General features: G+C 38.9%; 1 protein-coding gene across 4 annotated transcripts in view; it reads right to left on the bottom strand.

Annotated features, from left to right (window-relative positions):
• The window catches only part of VPS13C (vacuolar protein sorting 13 homolog C), a 201,604-nt gene that overhangs the window by 70,466 nt on the left and 108,849 nt on the right, over positions 1-22,289 (bottom strand). For all 4 annotated transcript variants that reach the window (XM_056130834.1, XM_056130835.1, XM_056130836.1 and 1 more), the window contains 8 exons: positions 17,722-17,825; positions 17,189-17,356; positions 15,040-15,344; positions 12,131-12,278; positions 10,659-10,809; positions 10,101-10,210; positions 3,585-3,754; positions 1,212-1,459 (listed from right to left, as the gene is read on the bottom strand). In XM_056130834.1, the coding sequence (XP_055986809.1) occupies positions 1,212-1,459; positions 3,585-3,754; positions 10,101-10,210; positions 10,659-10,809; positions 12,131-12,278; positions 15,040-15,344; positions 17,189-17,356; positions 17,722-17,825 (1,404 nt within the window). The remainder of the gene's footprint in view (positions 1-1,211; positions 1,460-3,584; positions 3,755-10,100; positions 10,211-10,658; positions 10,810-12,130; positions 12,279-15,039; positions 15,345-17,188; positions 17,357-17,721; positions 17,826-22,289) is intronic.

The raw sequence follows: 22,289 nt of genomic DNA, 5'->3' as shown, positions 1-22,289 counted from the left end.
TTCCAGTATCCTTCTGTAACAGAAAAGGTGAAAGCAGGATGAATGACTGATTAACAACAATAGCAAATAATGAACAAATCTAAATTATAGGGGATAATACCACCTTATCCCCATCATAAGAAAATTATTCCCTCTGTGCCATAGCAGGGATAATGCTGTTTTAGAGTTCTTCCTGTCAGAATCACATCCCATGAACATCAGCAGCAGAGGCAAGGCAGGGAGAAGAGTTAAGGGACCAGAAGGAGAAGGAGAGGCCCTGTGAAGATGCACACTGTGATCAGCTGTTCACTGTGATTTCACTAGAGTCTACAATGTAATGGATCATGGAAATCAAGGAATACATTAAACAGAGCTCTTAAATATAACTAAGTTTCTATTTTAAAAGCATTAAAGGTAAATTAGAATTTAATACTGCCAATAAGTAGTAGATGTCCAATCTTTTTCTTTTTTTAATTTTTTGGTTTTGGATTTTCGGCCACACTCAGGGGTGCTCGGGGATCACTCCTGGCAGGACTCAGGGCACCATCTGTGATGCAGGGAATCAAGCCTGACCTGGCCATTTGCAATGCAAGTGCCTGGCCCTCTATACTACCTGTACTCTCTCTCTGGCCCTCCAAACTTATTCAGTTAGACATTAGAGGGATTAAAATGCCAGAACTTTGACAATTGTAATTTAACACACATACAAAAAAAACCACTGCCTCAACTTTGGTAATCGTGGAAATGCTCAAAGTGTAGGGAAGTGGCATCACATACACTAGATCAGACATTTGCCAACCGATCTAAAGCAAGGGATCCTGCCAGGCCGGCTAGGTCCCTGACCTTCAGCTGTCATCTGTTAAACTGATCACCACCATGCCAGATGCCTGTAAATACTTGTCTTAGAATAAAGATTCCCCTTCTACAAAACAGGTATCATCAATAGTCCCAGAACACCCCACTCTATCTCTGCATGTGTCAAGAAATGCTCATGTGAATGATGGAACCAAATCAGAGCTTTCCTGGACGGAATTCATTATTTATCTCTTCTCCTTCTCCTCCTCCTCCTCCCACTCCATTTCCTCCTTACCTTTAGACCCTGTTCTTACTTTGGTTTTTCTACACAATGTGGATGAATCTAAAAGAGTGACCTTAGGTTATTAAAATACCTTGCTCTCCTTTTTCTGATTTTAATGACAAGCTGTCATCTAACAAAGACAAATTCTGCTAACCTTTCTCAGTCTTGATTTTTGCTGTGGCAGTCTGTCGGAGTGGAACCTGAACTTCCCTTGTTGGGTTTTCTGGACTCTGAGGCACAGCTTTGATAAAGAAATCTGCCACGGTCATCAGAAATTCCACACTCGCACATACATACAGCTTATCAAGAACAGCATCAATATGACTTCCATTTTTGTCTTGCTTGTAACTTATATCAATCATGGAATTATTATTATCTTGGTCATTCTTCTTATCAATCATTCTGAAAAAAAAACCCAAAAAACCATTATTTTAATACTACCAAAATAATTTAAAAGATAAACATGTTTCTATACAGTAGTAGCCAAATTAGCAATCAAGATATGGCTTTCCAAACTCCAGAATGAAACTCATGTTAATGCAATTACAGAATATTTTATAACTAAAATGTTGTGTTAGAATAGAAAATCAGTGCTAAAAATATTGGACAATTAGTTGAACAACTGTCCAAACAAAACTTCTTTACATTCTTTGATAAACAAAACCTGCTGGAAGATTAATCTCCACAGATCATCAATTTGAGTCCTAACAGTATTTAATGCAACTTAAATGAATGGCTCCCTGCAATGACAGTCCCCACACATTCCTATGTGGACAAGAAAGAAAGGGGCATGAAAGAGGCTGGAGAAACAGTACAGTGGGTAAGGTGCTTGCCTGGCATTCATCAACATAGGTTTGATCCATGGCACTCCATATGGTCCCTGAGCCCTGCCATGAGTAATCCTTGAGCACAAAGCCAGGAGTAAGTCCTGAGCATCGCCAGGTATGGCCCGCAAAAAAAAAAACAAATGGAAAGGAAAGAAAGAAAGAAAGAAAGAAAAGGGCTCCAAACACAATGGCTTTTATCCTCCTTATTTTGACAGCTTTGAACACAACATGTGCAAACTAGAAAAGTTGAGGTAGTGACAGCACTTTTCATTCATTATTTTTATCTCAGAAAACAATAAATGGCTTAAACATATCCAGCACAGAATCTAGAGTACAAATACAGCACAGTTTTCCTCAAAAACACCGTGTATCAATATTTGGGAAATAAGTAAAAAATACAATGAAACTCTGCATTACCTCATTTGTCCTAGACTGGACTGATACAAGTTAATCTTTCAAAAATAAGCTGATAATTTTTATAATGCTAGGAGCTTCAGTTCTATTAAAACTATATTAAGAAATTTCCCAGAACATTTATCTTCATTGGGAGGATGTAGATTACACTGTAACCCTACAATACTCATGGATTCCACATAGCTATGTGTGTATGGGGCGGGGGGGGGGGGGGAGAGTCTATCCCAATGAAGGTCAGAGAACCATGCAGTGCTTGGATCGAACCCAGGCTTCCTGCTTTCCAAACACGCACTTAATCCTTGACCATCTCTCCAGTCCCCAAACTAATTTTTAAAACAGTATAAAGCAAACAAAAAAATCACAACTCGAAACATTTCAGAAAAATTTTCGGGGTGGAAGGGGGAGGAAAAAGTGTGTGTGTGTGTGTGTGTGCGTGTGTGTGTGTGTGTGTGTGTTTAAGTACAAGGGTGGTAAGAAATTACTTGAATACTACAGAAGAGTGTGTTCTAAAAGCTCAGAATATTAAAAAAACAAGAACCAACCAAAAAAAATATGGTGCCTACTATGGAAGGGTAGAGCGATGGCACAGCAGGTAGGGTGTTTGCCTTGCACACGGCTGACCTGGGCAACCCGGGTTCGATTCCTCCGCCCCTCTTGGAGTGCCCGGCAAGCTACCGAGAGTATTTCACCCTCATGGCAAAGCCTGGCAAGCTACTCATGATGTGTTCGATATGCCAAACACAGTAACAACAAGTCTCACGATGGAGACGTTACTGGGCCTGCTCGAGCAAATCAATGAACAACGGGAGGACAGTGCTACAGTGCCAGAAAGGAAAGTTACCAACAAACCACCTCATGTGGAACTATTAAAGCTTTTGTCTCTTTTATATAAGGTAGAAAAGATATCTTATGCTCTTCATTCCCTCTTTTAAGAGAGTTTTCCAACTTATCGCTATACTTTTTTTTCATTTATACTTTAAAGCAGCTGAATCTGATATCAGCACCATTTATGGAAGAATGATTTGTCAAAGACAAATGATCCCAAGGGAAGTCTTGCAGAGATGATACAGCAGGCAGAGCGCTTGCCTTGCACATAGCTCCATGGGTTAGATCTCCAGGACCAAATATGGTCCCCCAAGCCCACCAGGGGTGATACGTGAGAGCAGAGCCAGGAATAAGTCCTGTGCACAGCTGAGTGTGGCCCCAAAAAGCAAAACAGAATCTCATGACCAATGTAGCTAGGAATGACAGGTCTAAGCAGGCACAGCAAATTCAAAAGAACAAACCTTGATGTTGCTCTCTCAATGCCTTCTCGGAGATCATCCAGGGTGCAGGTATTCAGTTTCAAGCTGACACTCACTGAACCATCCTTAAACATTGTTCCCGTGGACGCCAGAAGATGTAGTCTGAGTTCACCGATTCGGAAACTGTCATTGTGAAACGCAAGTTTGGACTCCTGTGGCAGAGTTTTCAAACAAAGAATCATCTCTAAATAGTATACAATTACATTTAAATATATTTCTTAACTCTGTTTTTAAAGATAAATCTATCTGATACATTTTTAAAGTCTTGCTGTCAGAACACAAAAATTGAAGAGAATAAATATTTTTGAGTGTGCAAGTACAAACAAACACATACATGTGTATGTTGATATTCAAGTATGTTTAATATATTAACTTTGGGATGTTGAGGTGAGACAAATATAATCAGTGAAATATGTTTGTATTGGGCTGAAGCAATAGCACAGCTGTAGGGCATTTGCCTTGCACGCAGTTGGCCCGGCTAAGCCGGGTTCGATTCCTCCGCCCCTCTCAGAGAGCCCAGCAAGCTACTGAGAGTGTCTTGCCCACACTGCAAAGCCTGGCAAGCTAACCATGACGTATTCAATATGCCAAACACAGTAACAAGAAGTCTCATGATGCAGATGTTACTGGGCCCACTCAAGCAAATTGATGAACAATGGAGGACCGTGACCATGATTTTTGTATTATTAATATTTAATGAGGACTTGTAAAATTTACTGCCCAAAGTAAGGAATTTATGAGAAAGATACAGCAGTAGGTGATCAGTGAACTTTTTACTCGAACTGAAAAAAAATATTATAAATATATCATAAGGAGTATTGCAGGGAAACGTTATGCTATTAATGATCAAAAAGTGCAATACTATGTCTTCTAATATTCTTATTGAATACCAAATGATAAGGTAAGAAATATAAAAAAATCTCTGTGCTCAGCCTTTCACTACCCTGTCAGCGCAAGGGACCCAAACAACCCAAGGTCTTATTTAAATTCAATTAGGTGCACCATGTGGTCCCAGGGGTCCCTTTGACATCTGGAGCTGTGCAGATGCTAACACACCCACGTGACTATACTACTCCAGCCACCCCAGACTCGATAAGGGCAAGTAGGGAACTGCAGGTTCTTAATTCTGTCCCAAAGTACCTCCCTCCACAAAATTCCTGGTATCTAAACAGGATTAACTAGATCTACAACTGCCTGACCCACGGATAGGCAGTCATGGAAATACTCAGAACAACAGACCATAACCATAAGCAGTAGTCCCTCAGCAAAAAGTAACAAATCAGATCAGTACTCAGTCCAGAATCTAAAACTCAACTGTCAGCACCCACAAAATCTCTAAGGACAACAGGGAAGTAGAAGAACTCGGCTGTACTTGTAAATGGGGACAGAGTTCAGGCTAGTCCTTGAGCTCAGGAAAATTCTCGGGACCCGTCAAATCAATAGTCCACACAATGGCAACAAAAATGAAGCAATCTTTGGAATCAAGCAATCTCTGACACTCGTGATGGTACTGGGGCTGGCACACTGTATTCCTGAAATGCAACTATGAACAACTTTGCAAATAATGGTTCAATAATAAAAAATGTTTAAATAATATAAAAAGTTTTAATAATATCAAAATAATATAAAACAACTCAAAGGAGACTTGATTTAGAGTACGAAAGTATCATATAAATGGAATCGAAGGAGCTAGAGGATATATTAACAAGCCACAGCAACAGATTTCAGAATGCAGAGAACTGTATCAGTGAAGTTGGAGACAAAATTCAAGCCAGTGGCATAACGAAGTGGAAAAGGAAAAGAGAAACAAGTGAATGGAATACAATACAAGAGCCTTGATGGATAACAGCAAGAAGAATCATTTCTGAATTGTAAGAATACCAGAATGAGGGGGGAAAGAGAAAGAACAACTGGTAGGAGAAATAACTGAGAACTTCTCTATCCTCTGGAGTGAGAGTTCTGCACAAATACCAAAGTTCATATGAAATCATAAAATTACCCCAAGTAGCCAAAGCTATAGTAAAAAATAAGAAATTAAGAGATATCTCATTACCTAACTTGAAACTATACTATAAAGCTATAGCCATCAAAACAGCATGGTACTAGAATAAGGACAGACTCTCTGACCAATGGGTTAGAATCAGGTCTCCAGAAACATATCTCCAAATCCATGGTTAACTAATTGTTAACAAAGGAGATGGGTACACAAAACAGAGTAAAGACAGTCTCTTCAACAAATGGTGTTAAGAAAACTGGATAACCACATGAAAAAACCCTAAAAAGTTGAATCCATATCTCACACCACAAAAGTCAATTAAAGTGGATCAAATTATCTTGAGATCGAACGAGGATCCATAAAATACACTGAGGAAAATATAAGCTGAATGCTCCATTTCTGGATCTCGGAGGTGTTTTCTACGATACCAATCCAGTGGTGAAGGCAACAGAATAAAAAATAAAAATATACCACAACAAATGAAAGAATTTATGTATGGGAAAAGATAGATGGGTTAAAACTAAAAATCCCCAAATGAATAGGGGAAAATACTTACATAAAATGTATCTAGATAAAGGATTGATATCTGATATATAACATATTCACAAAAATCAATTTAAAAAAATCCAAAAACCCTACCAAAAATGGGAAAAGGAAAAGAACGAACACTTCTCTGAATAAAACAGATGGATCGCCAATAGGCACATAAAAAAGTGCTCATCATCATTAATTATCAAAGAAACCCAAATCAAGATGACAATGAGATATTATTTCATGCCAGTTAGAATGGTACATATACAAAAAAAAAAATTAAGCAATCTGTATTGGTGATGATGCAGTGAAAAAGAAACACAGAAATACTCGTCCAGTGCTGGTTGGTAAAAGACAGTTGTCTAGCTCGACACCTAGAAGAACAGTATGGATATTTCTCAGAAAAGTAAGAATAACTATAGAAGCCAACTTCCCACTGGGCATCTACCCCAGCATACAAAACATTCATTCAAAAGGATATACCACAGCATTATTCATTGCGGCTTAGTATAACAGCTAGGCCACAGAATCAACCTAGATGTCAAGAACAGATGAGAGGATTATGAAGATGTGGTATAGATACAAAATGGAATATTATGCAGCTGTAAGAACAATGAAATCATGCAATTCACTGCTACTTAGACGAACTGGAAGATATAATACCAAGTAAACTAAGTCAGAAGGACAAGAAGAGAATGATCTCACTTATCTATAGAATCTAGAATAACAAGATGAAGCAAAGTATTAAAGGGGGAATACTGAGATCATCTTCCATCCCAGAACACAGAAGGACAGAGAAGGTAGGAAGGAAAAAGAGATGGGTGGGGAGTAACCGGGTCCTGGCAAGGGCCCAGGTACATCAGTGGAGTAGAGACAAGATATGTCTATATAAGTAACCATAAAGTCAACAACATATGGAAAGCAGAGGATCAAAACTTTAAATAATTAGTAATAATAATAATAATGACTTAATATGCCTGTCATATTAAGGAGAGAGGCTTGAGGGGTGGGGGGGCCTCGGACATTGGTGGGGGAAGCTGACACTCGTGATGGTACTGGGGCTGGCACACTGTATTCCTGAAATGCAACTATGAACAACTTTGCAAATAATGGTTCAATAATAAAAAAAATTTTTAAATAATATAAAGAGGAAAAACTTGAGGCTCGATGAGATCACTTTTTGTGGGCTAGGAGAACATCCCAGGAGAAGGTGAGGACTTGTTATCCTTACAGGAGGCATTCTGGAGGGGAAAGGTATATGAGCAAACCATTTCAGATGGAAGTTCTGAGCAAACTAGGAAAAGGCAACCTAGACTTTTAGAATTGAATTAAAGAATATGAGACAATAAAAACTAGAAACAAACAGAGCGACTAAATCAAGCCTTCAAGTCCTCAAGAGAGAACACAGTAATAACAAAAAAACTGAAACTTTTCTTAATAGGAAGTTATTATTATTATTTTATTATTATTATTATAAACACATAGCTTCAAATCCTTTAAGTATTCCTAGACTTTACAAGAAAGCAAAGCCCAAGCAATAAACCAGTCAACAAAAACATATTGAGGTCAAGAACGTCAGTCATAACTGCTCAGGATAGCTGTGGAATGAGAAAGAAGGGGACAAGTATGTGTGTCTCCTGGCACACAAGACAGCTGCATATCTCTGGTCACTTGTGAAGTGCAGTGCACATCATGGGTCAGAATGGCATGATCATGACAAACTCGTAACGTCTTTCATTTATAACACTACAAACAACTCATAAACTTCTGTTCTGAAAAACTATTACTAGACATGACCTGTGACACATGAGATATGTAAGTGCTTGCGGACCAGTTACAGAAGGAGAAAAACTGAGACCATTGAGAGCTTTCTATTAAGGCAGAAGTCACACAACTGTGAATATTTCTTGAATAAAGTGAGAAGTTTTAAGTGACACCAGATACTGATTTAAGAAATGGAACTTGTACCACTGTCTAGGATACATGCAAAGAAAAAGGCAAAAAAGGAGTCTTCCACCTTGCAGTAAGTATGAGCTACCTGTCAAATACACCAGCAGTGAAAAACACCAGAAAAGAACAAACATTCACTCAGAGAAGCAACTGACAGCATAGAAATGAATAAATTAGTCCAAAAAAAGAGGAAATAAAAGAAGACACTGAGACTTTAAGTCTAGAACCAGTAGATTAATGATACTTCAGGTGGAATGAAGACTATTTCACATACTATGTATTAGGAACACATTTTACATATAGTAATTTTCTAATGCTTTCATTAATATTAGAAACTAAGGCAGCTCACTGCACAAGTGACAGATATTGGTCTAAGGATCAAAAGCAACAGTGTATGAGATAAAGGACAACACATAAATTGATACTAAATTAAATATACATGGGTTATGGCTATTATATGACAAACATGACAATGTTATAGTACAATTCATTGATACAATAAAATTATTAAGTGAAACTACATAATTATAAAATACCAGTAATATACTACCTAGCTTGCCTTAAAATAACCTTAGTCTTTGGTTCTTTGATCATTAGTACCTTAATTTTATCTACTATATGTAACATTTATTCAACAGAAACAAGATTCATGTTCATATATAATTATGAATTATAAAACAATCATTTAAGGTTCTAACCTTAAAATATTTCTCAAATAGCTACATTTATATGCATATATATGTAGCTAAATATCAAAATCACACATATAATTAAACATTCATATAAAATTCTACTAGAAATGAATATAAGGCAGAGAGAATGATGGAGAGTATGAGACAAAACTTGGTTACGGAAGGAGAAAAAAGTGGGTTCACACATAGAGACCATCTGACATTATACAACACATAATACTCTTTCCTTGTCATTTGTAATTACAACCCTCTTTCTTTTTGTGTGCTTCCTACAATTTATTTTTTTATTACTTACATTATTGTTACTTTCATTTGGGGACCATATCCTGAAATTCTTGGGAACTACCCTGGGCTGTGGGCTGGAGCAATAGCACAGCACGTAGGGCGTCTGCCTTGCACGTGGCGTGGCCAACCCAGTTTCAATTCCTCCGCCCTTCTCGGAGAGCCTGGCAAGCTACCAAGAGTATCTCGCCTGCACAGCAAAGCCTGGCGAGCTACCCATGACATAGTCGATATGCCAAACACAGTAACAACAAATCTCACAATTTGTTGTGAGACGTTACTGGTGTGCTCAAGCAAATCGATGAACAATGGGAGGACAGTGCTACAGTGCTACCCTGGCTGTGTGCTCAGGAGTCACTCCTAGCAGTGTTCAGGAGACCTTTTATGTACAAGGTAAACCTACTATAATATAGACATCACTTTAAAAAAGGAGTATTTTGATCCATTCAATCAATAAGTTGTGATATATATATATGCAATGGAATACCTTTCAGCTCTAAGAAACAGCAAATCACATAATCTTCAGCAATATGGATGGAACTAGAAGATATGGTTCTGCTCCGCAAAACCAGTGAGAAAAAAAGGGCCAGCTACAGAATGATCTCTCTCATATGTGGGACTCAAACATACACAACAAGGAAGCAATAAAGGGCCAAAGGAAATGCTCCAGAAGAACTGGTCCACACCACTCAATTGGGAAGGGAGGTGGGTTCACTGGTGATGGGTGTGGTGTTGGAATTATGTGCATGAGAAACCACAGTCTCAATGAATAAAAATTTTTTTTAAATCCATTACTGTAAACCATAGAATTTCTATCAATAAACCTTTTGATTAAAAAAAATCAATTATCTTTTCCTTAATATGGTAAGAGCAGAACCAATCCATAGTGGGGACGAGGGAAGACCCCAGCATAGTCTGCAAGCCAAACAGAATGAAATGGACATACCAACTCTTTAAATAAGTGGTACTATCAAAAATTGACAAATATCTACGGCTTAAAATTAGGAGCTAAGCAGTACCATACAATAACAGAAGTTTAGCACATACCTGGTGGCTATCATTATTATAGAGGATAACGGAAAGTGATTCAAAATGAAAGTCAAAGTGGAGAGTAACACTCTGAACCATGGAGAGTGGTGAGTCTGCCAGATCTTGTTCTGATCAAACACAAATATGAAAATTATAAATCATCAGGCATATACTTTTTACATATTTAAATCTAGGCCAATTTATTATTCTAAGTTTATGTCTTACTTTACAGGGCTTTTTTACTGCATTACTATGAGACAATAAAAATGGCAATGATTTGCTCCATATAAATTTAGTACAGGGCAAAGCAAGAGAGGCAGATTCTCTATGGTAGGAAGGGGGCTGTGCAAAAAGTATTGAGATAGCTTTCTTTTAAAAGCCATTCTGGTATAAGACGTCTTATTTCTGAATTGTTTTTAATTAGCAAAGCATTTTAATTCACTGGGTATAAGCCATTGACAACAGATTATTGGAAGCAGAGAAACATAAAATGTCTTGTTGAAGAAAAAGCTAGTAAATAACATTTCTTTTACTCTCTCAGGAAAGCAGAACATTTTTTCTTTTATCAGTTTATACCTCTAAGGTGATCAGTTCTACTCAGAACATCTTTTCTTACTCTCCCAGCCTCATGGGTGGGTTGCGTGGGGCTTGGCTGTGAAGATGCTTCTCCAAGATTTTCCAGCAAAATTTTCATTAAAACTGTTAGGTCATCTTCACTGAGAGCAACCTAGGAACCAACAGTAAGTTTTTTATTATAGCTGATATAATAAAAAAATAGATCATAATAAGGAACCAACAATAAGCTATTTATTATAACTGTTGCAATAAAAATATAGATTATAATATCTATGTCTCAATTTTTGGGTTCTCAGATAATCAATAGAAGAAAGGAAGGGAGAAAGAGAGGGAAGGAGGGAAAGAGAAAGAAAGAGAGAAATACACAGAGAAAGAGAGGCTTGCTTTTCAAACCCATGTCCCCCTTGAACACTTAATCTTACTTGCTTGTCTCAATGTTTCTTTGCTTGCCTATTTCCACTCTAGAAAGGCTCCCTCTCTTGAACATACACTTCATCCTCTCTCCCCTGACATTTTAAATAAAGTTTCAATAAACCCTACCTTGCTTCACCAAGAAGACAGACAGACACACACACATACACACACACACACACACACACACACACACACACACACCACACAAACACAGAACTGAGAGAGAGAGAATCATAAGTAACAAGAAAGAAGTATTAATTTGTATCATGTGAGACACGCTCCAAGTGAGTGGACCTACTTCTGCCTCCACCACATCCAATCCCTGACTAAGGGTTCCATCACTCTCTGTTAGAGTCTATGTAACAATCTATCTTGGACCTGTCCTATCAGCCCGCTTCCTAGCTCCCCATTTCCGGCCCATCTTTTTCTCTCCTCAGCCAGTAACAGCCCATCCCGACACATGTGCCGACATCATCCCGACACAAAATCAGCACAGCTAACACTGTCCAAGCTGTATGATTTCTGGCCCTGAGCCTATCCGCCCCCCCCCCCCCCCAAAAAAAAAGCGCTATCTTACAAAGAAACAAAGACTGGGAAGGGTTTTTGACAGGTGAGAGAGCCTGCCAGGGAGAGGTTCCAGTAGGCTGGAGCTCCAGGTTCAATCCCTGGCATCACAAGATCTCCTGAGCACCCAGGCATCTGAGGCGTGACTCCACCCAAAGAGAACACACTTTTTCATTTCTAAGAGAATATCCCTATACACTAAAAAAAAAAAAAAAAAAAAAAAAGCACCTGTAAACTGCCTTTCTTAAACTGCCTTAGAACAATGGAATTCTCCAGTTTTGCAAGAGTCCTCTTCTCACACTTACTATTGCCTGTCTCATGGCCTCAGTTTCGGTAAACACAGAAATTCTTTTTACTTCCTCATCCTGTCATTTCTATGTGTACTAGGACTGCACAGCAACCAGTACAGGAGGGTCAGCCGGCAAGCTCCCCATCCTTCCTAGGCTACAGAAGGGACAGCCAGCAGGCTCCCCGTCCTTCCTAGGCATACTCACTTGCATAGGCTGTAGTTTCCCCTTTATCTCCATCCCTGGGATCTGCACATACCACGCTGCTGCTAAGTTTCGCTGTACGGACAAGAGCATGTTGACTGGTTTCAAAATCTCAACATCATGTTGGGGCGAGGTGGCCTGCAATATTGTCCTGAAAGAGAAATGAGAACTGATTTGATGTTGTTTGTAATCTACACTGAAAAATCGGGAAAAAATGCTGCCTTCTGTGACCATGCGCATCTCGCATTGTCCTAAGCAGTATGGCTGCACTCAGCATTTTCAAAGCCTGTTCTGAATCTGAATAGCCTGGGTTCTTATGAAGAGTTCCCAAAATCAAAGTCTCCATCATGCTGATTTCAAAGATACAAGTTTGGTCTAGCCTGATGAGGGTATTCATTGCTTGACTCTTTCACAAAGACTGACAGTCGCAACTAATGTGATGTCAAACTAACAAAAGTTGCTTCCTCCTAAAGTCATCAAAGCAACAGCCTACACAACCCTGAATTTTATGTTACTGCTCCAGACTTAAAAGGAGAAGCTTCTCTATTCTCGAGACCAACTACACACAGTAGTTAACTCTGCTCTCTGCTAACAACCATCTGCAATCAGTAATTTCTCTTGTCATCCAACAGAGCCGACACTTCCCCATCTGTATCCAAAAATCCTTTAGATGTCTCGATGAGAATCCCCAAATATGACAAAGTTAGGAAATGAGAAATAAATCTTAAATTTTATTATATTTTTGGAAGCTTCTCCCCCCATACATCCAACTGCGCCAAGTCAAAAAAATTTAAAAAAATTAAATTAAATTTATTACTGAGTAAACTTTCTTGTATACTAGGAAATTTTTATAGAATGAGAAAAGAAATATTAGCACAGAGCCTGAGCACCACTGGGTGTGCCCCACACTACCCCACAAAATCACATTATAAATTAGGCAAGACAAAATGTACTTTCCGGAGGCTGGAGAGATAGGACAGCAAGTAGGGCTCTTGCCCTGCACACAGCTAACCTGGGTCCAATCCCCAGCATTAAATGGTCCTCCAGCATTACAAGGAGTAATTCCTGAGTGCAGGATCAAGAGTAACCCCTAAGAATGCCCTGCCACAGTGGCAGGGGGGGATGGGGGGGATGGGGGGAGGGATATTATCCTGGTGGTGGAAAATGGGCACTAGTGGAGGGATGGGTATTTGATCATGGTATGACCGAAATCCAAGCACAAAAGTTTGTAAATCTACAACTGTACATTCATGGTGTTTCACTAATAAAAAATAAATTAAAAAAAAAAAAGCATAACCCCTAAGCATCACTGGATGTGCCTTCACCACCCCAAGAAAAACAACGAAGATACTATGAGATGGCCTACTTACCCAATGGTCAAATTTTCATAATTGGAAGAAATAAAGGATTAGAAATACAAACCACCAGAATATTCAATTCCAGCAAAGTGTCTAAAAAGATTCTGTTTCTGAATATGGTAAAGGATAAGAACTGAACTGTTGGTCAAAAATTGAAATCATATACACATGTGCTGATTTTCAATGATGCACACATAATATGCAATAGAGCTGTTTATAATTGAAAACATATCCCTTTCTGGTAAGCAGTGTACAGTAAAGAATTGATATTAATGGAGGTGTGGTGCTGCCAGCAGGTTGACCTATATCAGTAGGGTGAGTGCATCAGCAGTCTGATGGCGCCTTCAGACTTCCAGATACCCCAAAATTGCTGCTGTGCCTTTGGCCAGACACCAACAACTTGGAGCAAAGTTTACCAAGAAAGTAAATGGCCAAAAGTTAGGTATGTGGGAGACAGACCCACAAACCACCTCCCGCTCAGTTACATAAGCTCATTTATTGGCCTTCTTCCAGAGATCCATAAATCTCAAAAGAAATCGAAGGATGCAGTTAGGGCCTGGAGCACAGAGGTAGGCGGGAACCCATGACTGAGAGGTCCATGCCCGCTTGGATTGGGATTGGGCTTCCTCCTCCCCCCAGGTTCCCAGTTTCTCAGTAGCTTGGCAGTCACACCCACAAACTGCCCCTGGAGCCATGTAATCTCATCAACAGTCAAGGACCAGAGACTATAAACTAAAACTCGGGAAAGAGAACACTGCAGAATGCTCTGACCCTGTGCCAGGCTATCTTTACCTGGGCACCCCGGGGGGGGGGGGGTGGCAGGTGAGAGCCCTCCCTGCCCCAAGGAACCCAGCTATGGCAGTCAAAAACCTCCACAACCCAACTGCTGCCATGCTCAAGGCCACGTCCCACGTGCTAGGGCCTAGCCTCATATATGAGTAAACATATTCCTGGACAGCGCAGCCACAAAAGTGGCCTCACGACACATCATAAAACACTCCCTACCCATTCTCCATAATTACCACACCACATTTGATGGGGTTCAGATAGTAGGCAACAAACCATAGAGGGAAATATATATACATATGCATATATACATATTTTCAGATATATATGCCAAAGCTCAAATCACCCAAACCTTAACAACACGTGAGTGATATCCTATAGAATGTCTTAATGGCTCCTGCCAAAAGAGAACAATCTTCACACTGTTTCCTGTATGAACACTTTTTTGTAAGCATGTTCAGCAGTCCTTCATAACAGACAATACGAAATATATTACATTGATTGTGTTTTGGGACAGGGATTGGGGTTTGGGATGAAAACATGCCAAATTTGGTGGTGGGAAGACATAATGGCTGTGGGACTGGTGTTTGAATATTGAATGTAATCAAACATTGTGAACTAACTTATAAAATTAAAAAATTTAAAAAAAAAAAAGTAATGTGAAATTCATGCCTGATTCAAAAAGCTTTCTCAATGGCTGAATAAATAGCAGTGCTTCTACATTATAAAATAAATAAATAAATAAATAAAAAGAGTTGATATTAATACCTGGACAGCTTCAACTGAGTAAGTTGTATGTTCATTTTGTCAATAACTGGTGGAAGAGAATCACGTTCCGCAGGAACTAAGCTAAATTTGTTCTCAACTCTGATCAAACCCAGATCTGCTATAATGGCATTAGGTGACACGGAGGACTGAGGGACAATGATCACTGGCGCCTTCAAGTCCACGTCCATGGAGAGGCGGAAGCTCTTCTGAGCCAAGTCTCTCATGCCTGAGGCGGCTCTCTCGGCAGCCTGGGCTGTGGCTGAGCTCAAAGCTTCTTTGGCAGCTTGGAAATTGTTGAGGAAGTTCTGTTGGGAAAGATAATATATAGAGAGTTTCCAGACAACAAGGTGCAAAAGGCATTTACTTAAAAAGAAAAACTAAGTAAGTGATAGTGTGAAAGGGTATGCAAAGAGAGTAGTCTATTAAGATATATTGAAGTACTGACAAAAATTATCACTAGGCAGAGTGTTTTAACGTTTATTTCCTTAATTTCAGATTTTTTTTACTTTTATGACAAATTTGAGTCTTTTTTTTTTTTTTACTTGTAAATGTTGGAAATGTGAACGGAAATTCAGTGAAGGCAGGATGAAAGAAAGCACCTTACTTCTCCCAAAGTAGGTTCAGTTCTACAGCTGTACGTCACAGCAAAAAAGTTTATTCTTAGAAACTAAAGTTTTGTCAGTTTATTTCTGAAGATATTTTAAGCATATTCAAATACAAAAAGAGATGCTTAAAACAGCTACAGACTTTGAATCATTGACCCAAATTTCTAAAAAGGAACTAAAAACAGAGGTTTTCCTCAGCAAAGACGATGTATCAAAAGCAGTACTTCAATGTGGATCTGTTACTAATATAAAGTAACTTAAACGTTCATCATTGAAAAAAAATATTTCCCAGAAAAATAAGAAATGATGATTGAGGTAGAAATTCTTGCCCTAAGCTTTGACAAACATCACTGCCAAGGGGCTTGGCTACATAACACAAAGAAATGAAAATTTTAAAAAATGTAGTAGCCTATTGATTACAATTATAATCAAAATCTCCAAGTTCCAATATTAGTCCTTTAAATGTATAAGAGCACCTTCAACTCTTAAATTTTATCTTCAAGAGCACTGTAGCACTGTAGCACTGTCCTTCCGTTGTTCACTGTTGTTCATCGATTTGCTCGAGTGGGCCTAGTAACGTCTCCAGTGTGAGACTTGTTGTTACTGTGTTTGGCATATGGAATACGTCACGGGGAGCTTGCCAGGCTTTGCCGTGCGGGCAAGATACTCTTGGTAGCTTGCTGGGCTCTCCGAGAGGGGCAGAGGAATTGAACCCAGGTCAACCAGGCCAGCCGTGTACAAGACAAATGCCCTACTGCTGTGCTATCGCTCCAGCCCATTTTATTAAAAAAAATCACTGAAAAGCTAAAAATGAAATATCAAAGATACTTTTTAAAACATATGACTTTTGGACTGAGGAGATGGTTGGTAGAGATGGAGCATAAGCATGGCTCCAAGAACAATAGATAAAGAAATAAAGTGTAGAACTATGGAAATGTTTAATAAACTCAATTTATTTGTTCAAAACTAATAACAAAAATTGATTTGGTTATTCATCATGTACTCAGAATTTCCTCAATGTAGCATGACACTTTTAGCATGACACATTTCCAAATGACACTTCAGCATTTGGAAATTTAACATACTGCATTACTGGTAAAGATTTTGACACTCTAGGTTGTTATGTGGGCTAAGACATTTAGGTTTCAATTAGCAATAAATACAAATAGATAGCACAGCAGGTAAAGTGTTTGCCTTGCCCACAGCTGACCTGGATTCAATTCCTCCATCCCTCTTGGAGAGCCCAGCAAGCTACTGAGAGTATCCCGCCCGCATGGCAGAGTCTGGTAAGCTCCCCATGGCGTATTCGATATACCAAAAACAGTAACAACAAGTCTCACAATGGAGACATTACTGGTGCCCACTCGAGCAAATCGATGAACAAATGGACGACAGTGCTACAGTGCGGTGCAGATAGTTTTCCAATTTTTATGAGGCCCTGTGATCTATAATAGAATTAACAACAGAGTTCCTAACATATGGTTGTCTAACACCACACCAATCACCCGTACACCAATGTACCAAGGTTTTGAAAGTAAACTTACCAAAAGAGACATGAAGAATTTATGTACATAAACAATCTGAATACAACCCACTTTGAGACTAAGCTTGCCATCTACTTTAGACATATCAGCATAGGCCTTTCCTTCTGTGGCTTGTGGATAAAGGGTCATTTGGAACCTGAAGACTTCATCTCCCAAAATAGAGACAGCCTGAAATGTATAAAATCAATTGGTTATTACATCAAAAGAGCTGCGTAGCCATTATTGCTGAATTACAAATCAGTTTCCTCATTACAGAATCCCTGATATTAAAAAAGGCAACACTGAAATGTAATGAGTTCCCCTCTTTCCATAAAAATCAGTTTATGAACAGAAATGGCAATCACTTAATTGGTCAGAAGAAACTTTCAGAAATCACCTAGTCTGTATACCATATGAAAACACAGTAATATTTATGTCCAATCCTGAAAAAAAGCTTGGCACACATATAGAGTTAGAAGCTAACCACTGAACAAATGAATAATGGTACATATAAGAAATAAAATCTCAATACAGAAACCTCTTTTTTAAATTACCTTTTTGTGAATGGACACTAAGTCAACATTTTTAACTATGATATCCTTAAGTCTGGCAAACACATCAGTCTCCTTTGGCTTCACTGAAATCGAAGCATCCATACCTACGGGAAATATAAAATAGAAAAATATTTCACCCAAACCCAACAATTCAATTCAGTGGCATTTAAGTTCAATCAGATAGCACCCAAGTAAAACATGAGTGAAAGTGACGATTAGACGAATTAAACCTAGAGGTCCTACAGTGAGATGTGAAAGCAAGATGATAGTATTTTTAAGTGCTACAGACATCTCACATATAATAGTTGTGAACACAAAAAAGTAGCTAAATTCTGCACATCTGAAATTTATACTTCTTATATCTAAAATATATATACATTCTCTTAATTATTTTGTCATTATCATAATTTCTAAAGGCTAATTTCTTATTTATTCTGAAGTACAGAATGGATGACAGAAGCTGAGCCTCTGCAACGAGCCCAACTCATACCCATGCCACCATAAATTAGTTAGACCAAGAGAGAAGGCACAGAAGCTAAGGTTTGTCTTGCACGTGGGTCAACCTCAGTTAGATCCCTGTCATGGTCACTGGTTCCCTGAGCCCATCAGGACAATTACTGAGTGCAGAGCCAGGAATATGGCTCCACTGGGTATATACATACAATATATATATGCATATATTTGTCTATGTATATGTCTGTATGAAATTATATATATTATCAATATATGTATTGAGATTTGGTTTCATATATATAAAGTAAAATATGTTAAATAAAAGTGATTCATCAGCCCTTTTATAACTGTTTATTAAGAACCACTTTTCTAAATACAAGTACATGTACAAAATTACTACTCACAACAAACCCCCAATAATTATTAAAAATATCTCCATCTTACAGAAGAGGGAACTCAAGGACAAAACTACATTTGCTCGAGGCCAGCGAGTAAATGCTAAAGATGAAATTTGCCCCTTGGTAGACTGTAGAACCCATTGCTTAATCTGAATCCCTAAACCACACCATCTCCTTGTTATATCAAGCCAAAAATGGATAAGGCTTGATGCTAACTCTGCACAAACAACATAAAAAATGAGAATATAGTGTATTTTCTTTACTCCATGAGATGCTATTCATTTCTCAGTTTAATTAAGAACATTATTCTAGAAATGCAAACATAATAGTAAGATACTAAGCCTAAGACTTACCCTAGAATTTGTAAATATGTAAGAATTTTTAAATACGTAAAGGATAACTCATGTCAGACATGAATGTGAATAATTTTCTTTTAACATTTCAAAATATATGTTTTCAAAATGTTCACATCTTTCTTTTTTTTTTTTTTTTTTTTTTTTTTTCTTTTTTATTAGTGAAACGACATGAGGTACAGTTGTAGATTTACAAATTTTTGTGCTTGGATCTCGGTCATACCCCGATCAAATACCCATCCCTCCACCAGTGCCCATTTTCCACCACCAGGATAATATCCCTCCCCCCCCATCCTCCCATCCCCCCATCCCCCCCTGCCACTGTGGCAGGGCATTCCCCCCTGTTCTCTCTCTCCTCCTGGGCGCTGTGATCAGCCAAAGAGGCATTGAGTGGCGAACATGTTCAGCCCAGTCTACTTTCAACCTGCATCTCCCCTCCTGGGAGGATCCTCCAAACACCCTCCACTTGGTGTTCCCCTTTCTATCTGAATTGTCCTTTCCCCTAGAATACCCAGCTGGCCTCTAAGTTATGGAGTAATTCTCCTGGTGTTGCTCTCAGCTATTCTTGGGTATTAATCTCATATTTTATTATTTTATATCCCCCAGATGAATGCTATCTTTCTATGTCTATCCCTCTCTTTCTGACTCATTTCGCTTAGCATGATACTTTCCATATTGTACCACTTGTATGTAAAGTTCATGACTTCATTTTTTCTAAGAGCCACATAGTACTCCATTGTGTAGATGTACCAAAGTTTCTTTAACCAGTCATCTGTTCTTGGGCACTCAGGTCTCTTCCAGTTTCTGGCTACTGTAAAGAGTGCTGCAATGAACAAACAAGTGCAGATGTCACTTCGGCTACACGTTTTTGCCTCTCTGGGATATATTCCCAGGAGTGGTATCGCTGGGTCAAATGGGAGCTCAATTTCTAATTTTTTGAGGAACGTCCATACTGTTTTCCAGAAGGGCTGAACTAGTGGACATTCCCACCAACAGTGAAGGAGTGTCCCTTTCTCGCCACATCCGCGCCAGCAACGGTTGCTTTTGTTCTTTTGAATGTGGGCCAGTCTCTGAGGTGTGAGATGGTATCTCATTGTGGTTTTGATCTGCATCTCCCTGATGATTAATGATGTAGAGCATTTTCTCATGTGCTTTTTTGCCATTCGGATTTCTTCTTTGAGAAAGTTTCTGTTCATTTCATTGCCCCATTTTTTGATGGGGTTGGATGTTTTCTTCTTGTGGAGTTCAACCAGTATTTTGTATATCCTTGATATCAATCCCTTGTCAGATGTGTATTCGGCGAATATTCTTTCCCATTCTGTAGGCCGTCTTTGTATTTTGGTCACTGTTTCTTTGGAGGTACAGAAGCTTCTTAGTTTAAGATAGTCCCATTTATCTATCTCTGTTTTCACTTGCTCAGCCAGTGGCGTGTCATCTTTGAACATACCATTAGCCTCAATGTCATGGAGGGTTTTGCCAACTTTGTCTTCAATGTATCTTATGGTTTCTGGTCTGATGTTGAGGTCTTTAATCCATTTTGATCTTACCTTTGTACATGGTGTTAGGTAGAGTTCTGAGCCCATTTTTTTGCATGTAGCCGTCCAGTGATGCCAGCACAATTTGTTAAAGAGGCTTTCCTTACTCCACTTCACATTTCTTGCACCTTTATCAAAGATTAGATGATCATATGATTGGGGGGTGATGTCAGTGTATTCAACTCTGTTCCATTGGTCTGTAGTTCTGCCTTTGTTCCAGTACCATGCTGTTTTGATTATTACCGCTTTGTAGTAAAGTCTGAAGTTCGGGAGGTTGATTCCACCCATTTTCTTTTTCCCCAGAATTGCTTTAGCTATTCGTGGGGGTTTATTGTTCCATATAAATTTCAGGAGTGTTTTCTCCATTTCTTTGAAGAACGTCATGGGTATCCTTATAGGGATTGCATTGAATTTGTACAGTGCTTTCGGTAGTATTGCCATTTTGACAATGTTCAGTCTTCCGACCCATGAGCAGGGGATGTCTTTCCATTTCCTCATGTCCTCTTTTATTTCCTGAAGTAGCGTTTTGTAGTTTTCTTTGTACAGGTCCTTTACTTCCTTAGTTAGGCTGATTCCTAGGTACTTGATTTTCTGGGGCACAATTGTGAACGGGATTGATTTTTTCATGTAGCTTTCCTCTCTCTCACTGTTTGCATATAGGAAAGCCATGGACTTTTGGGTATTGATTTTATAACCTGCAACTTTACTATACAAGTCTATTGTTTCTAGGAGTTTTTTGGTGGAGGTTATTGGGTTCTCTAAGTATAGTATCATATCATCTGCGAATAGTGAGAGCTTTATTTCTTCCTTTCCTACCTGAATGCCCTTAATGTCTTTTTCTTGCCTAATTGCTATTGCAAGTACTTCCAGTACTATATTGAACAGCAGTGGAGAGAGTGGGCATCCTTGTCTCGTCCCTGATCTTAGAGGGAAGGCTCTCAGTTTTTCCCCATTGAGGATGATGCTTGCTGTAGGCTTGTGGTAGATGGCTTTAACTATGTTGAGGAAAGTCCCCTCTATGCCCATTTTGGCTAGGGTTTTCATCATAAAGGGGTGCTGGATCTTGTCAAATGCTTTCTCTGCATCTATTGATATGATCATATGCTTTTTATCTTTTCTTTTGTTGATATGATGGATTATGTTGATTGATTTCCGAATGTTGAACCATCCTTGCATCCCTGGGATGAATCCTACTTGGTCATGGTGTATGATCTTTTTGATGAGTAGTTGGATTCTATTTGCTAGTAGTTTGTTGAGGATCTTTGCATCTGTGTTCATCAGGGATATCGGCCTGTAGTTCTCTTTCTTTGTGTTATCTCTGTCTGCTTTTGGTATCAGTGTGATATTTGCTTCATAGAAGCTGTTCGGAAGTGTGTTTGATATTTCAATTTCTTGGAAAAGCTTAAAGAGGATTGGGAGTAAGTCTTCTTTAAAGATTTGGAAGAATTCACTGGTGAATCCATCCGGGCCAGGGCTTTTGTGCTTGGGGAGACTTTTTATTACCATTTCAATTTCCTTGATGGTGATAGGTCTGTTCAGGTATTCCAGGTCTTCTTGGTTCAGCCTTGGGAGTCTGTAGGAGTCTAGGAATTTATCCATTTCCTCGAGGTTTTGATGTTCTGTGGCATAAAGCTTTTCAAAGTACTCCCTGAGGACCCTTTGAATTTCTGTGGTTTCTGTTGTAATGACCCCCTTTTCATTTCTGATTCGGTTTATTAGGGTTTTCTCTCTCCCTTTCTTTGTGAGTTTTGCTAGGGGCTTATCGATTTTGTTAATTTTCTCAAAGAACCAGCTCTTGGTTTCATTGATCTTTCGGATTGTTTTCTGGG

This window comes from Sorex fumeus, unplaced genomic scaffold (genome assembly GCF_029834395.1).
Source record: "Sorex fumeus unplaced genomic scaffold, SorFum_2.1 ptg000081l, whole genome shotgun sequence".
NCBI classification, from domain to species: domain Eukaryota; kingdom Metazoa; phylum Chordata; class Mammalia; order Eulipotyphla; family Soricidae; genus Sorex; species Sorex fumeus.
This window is presented reverse-complemented; position numbering and strand designations above follow the sequence as displayed.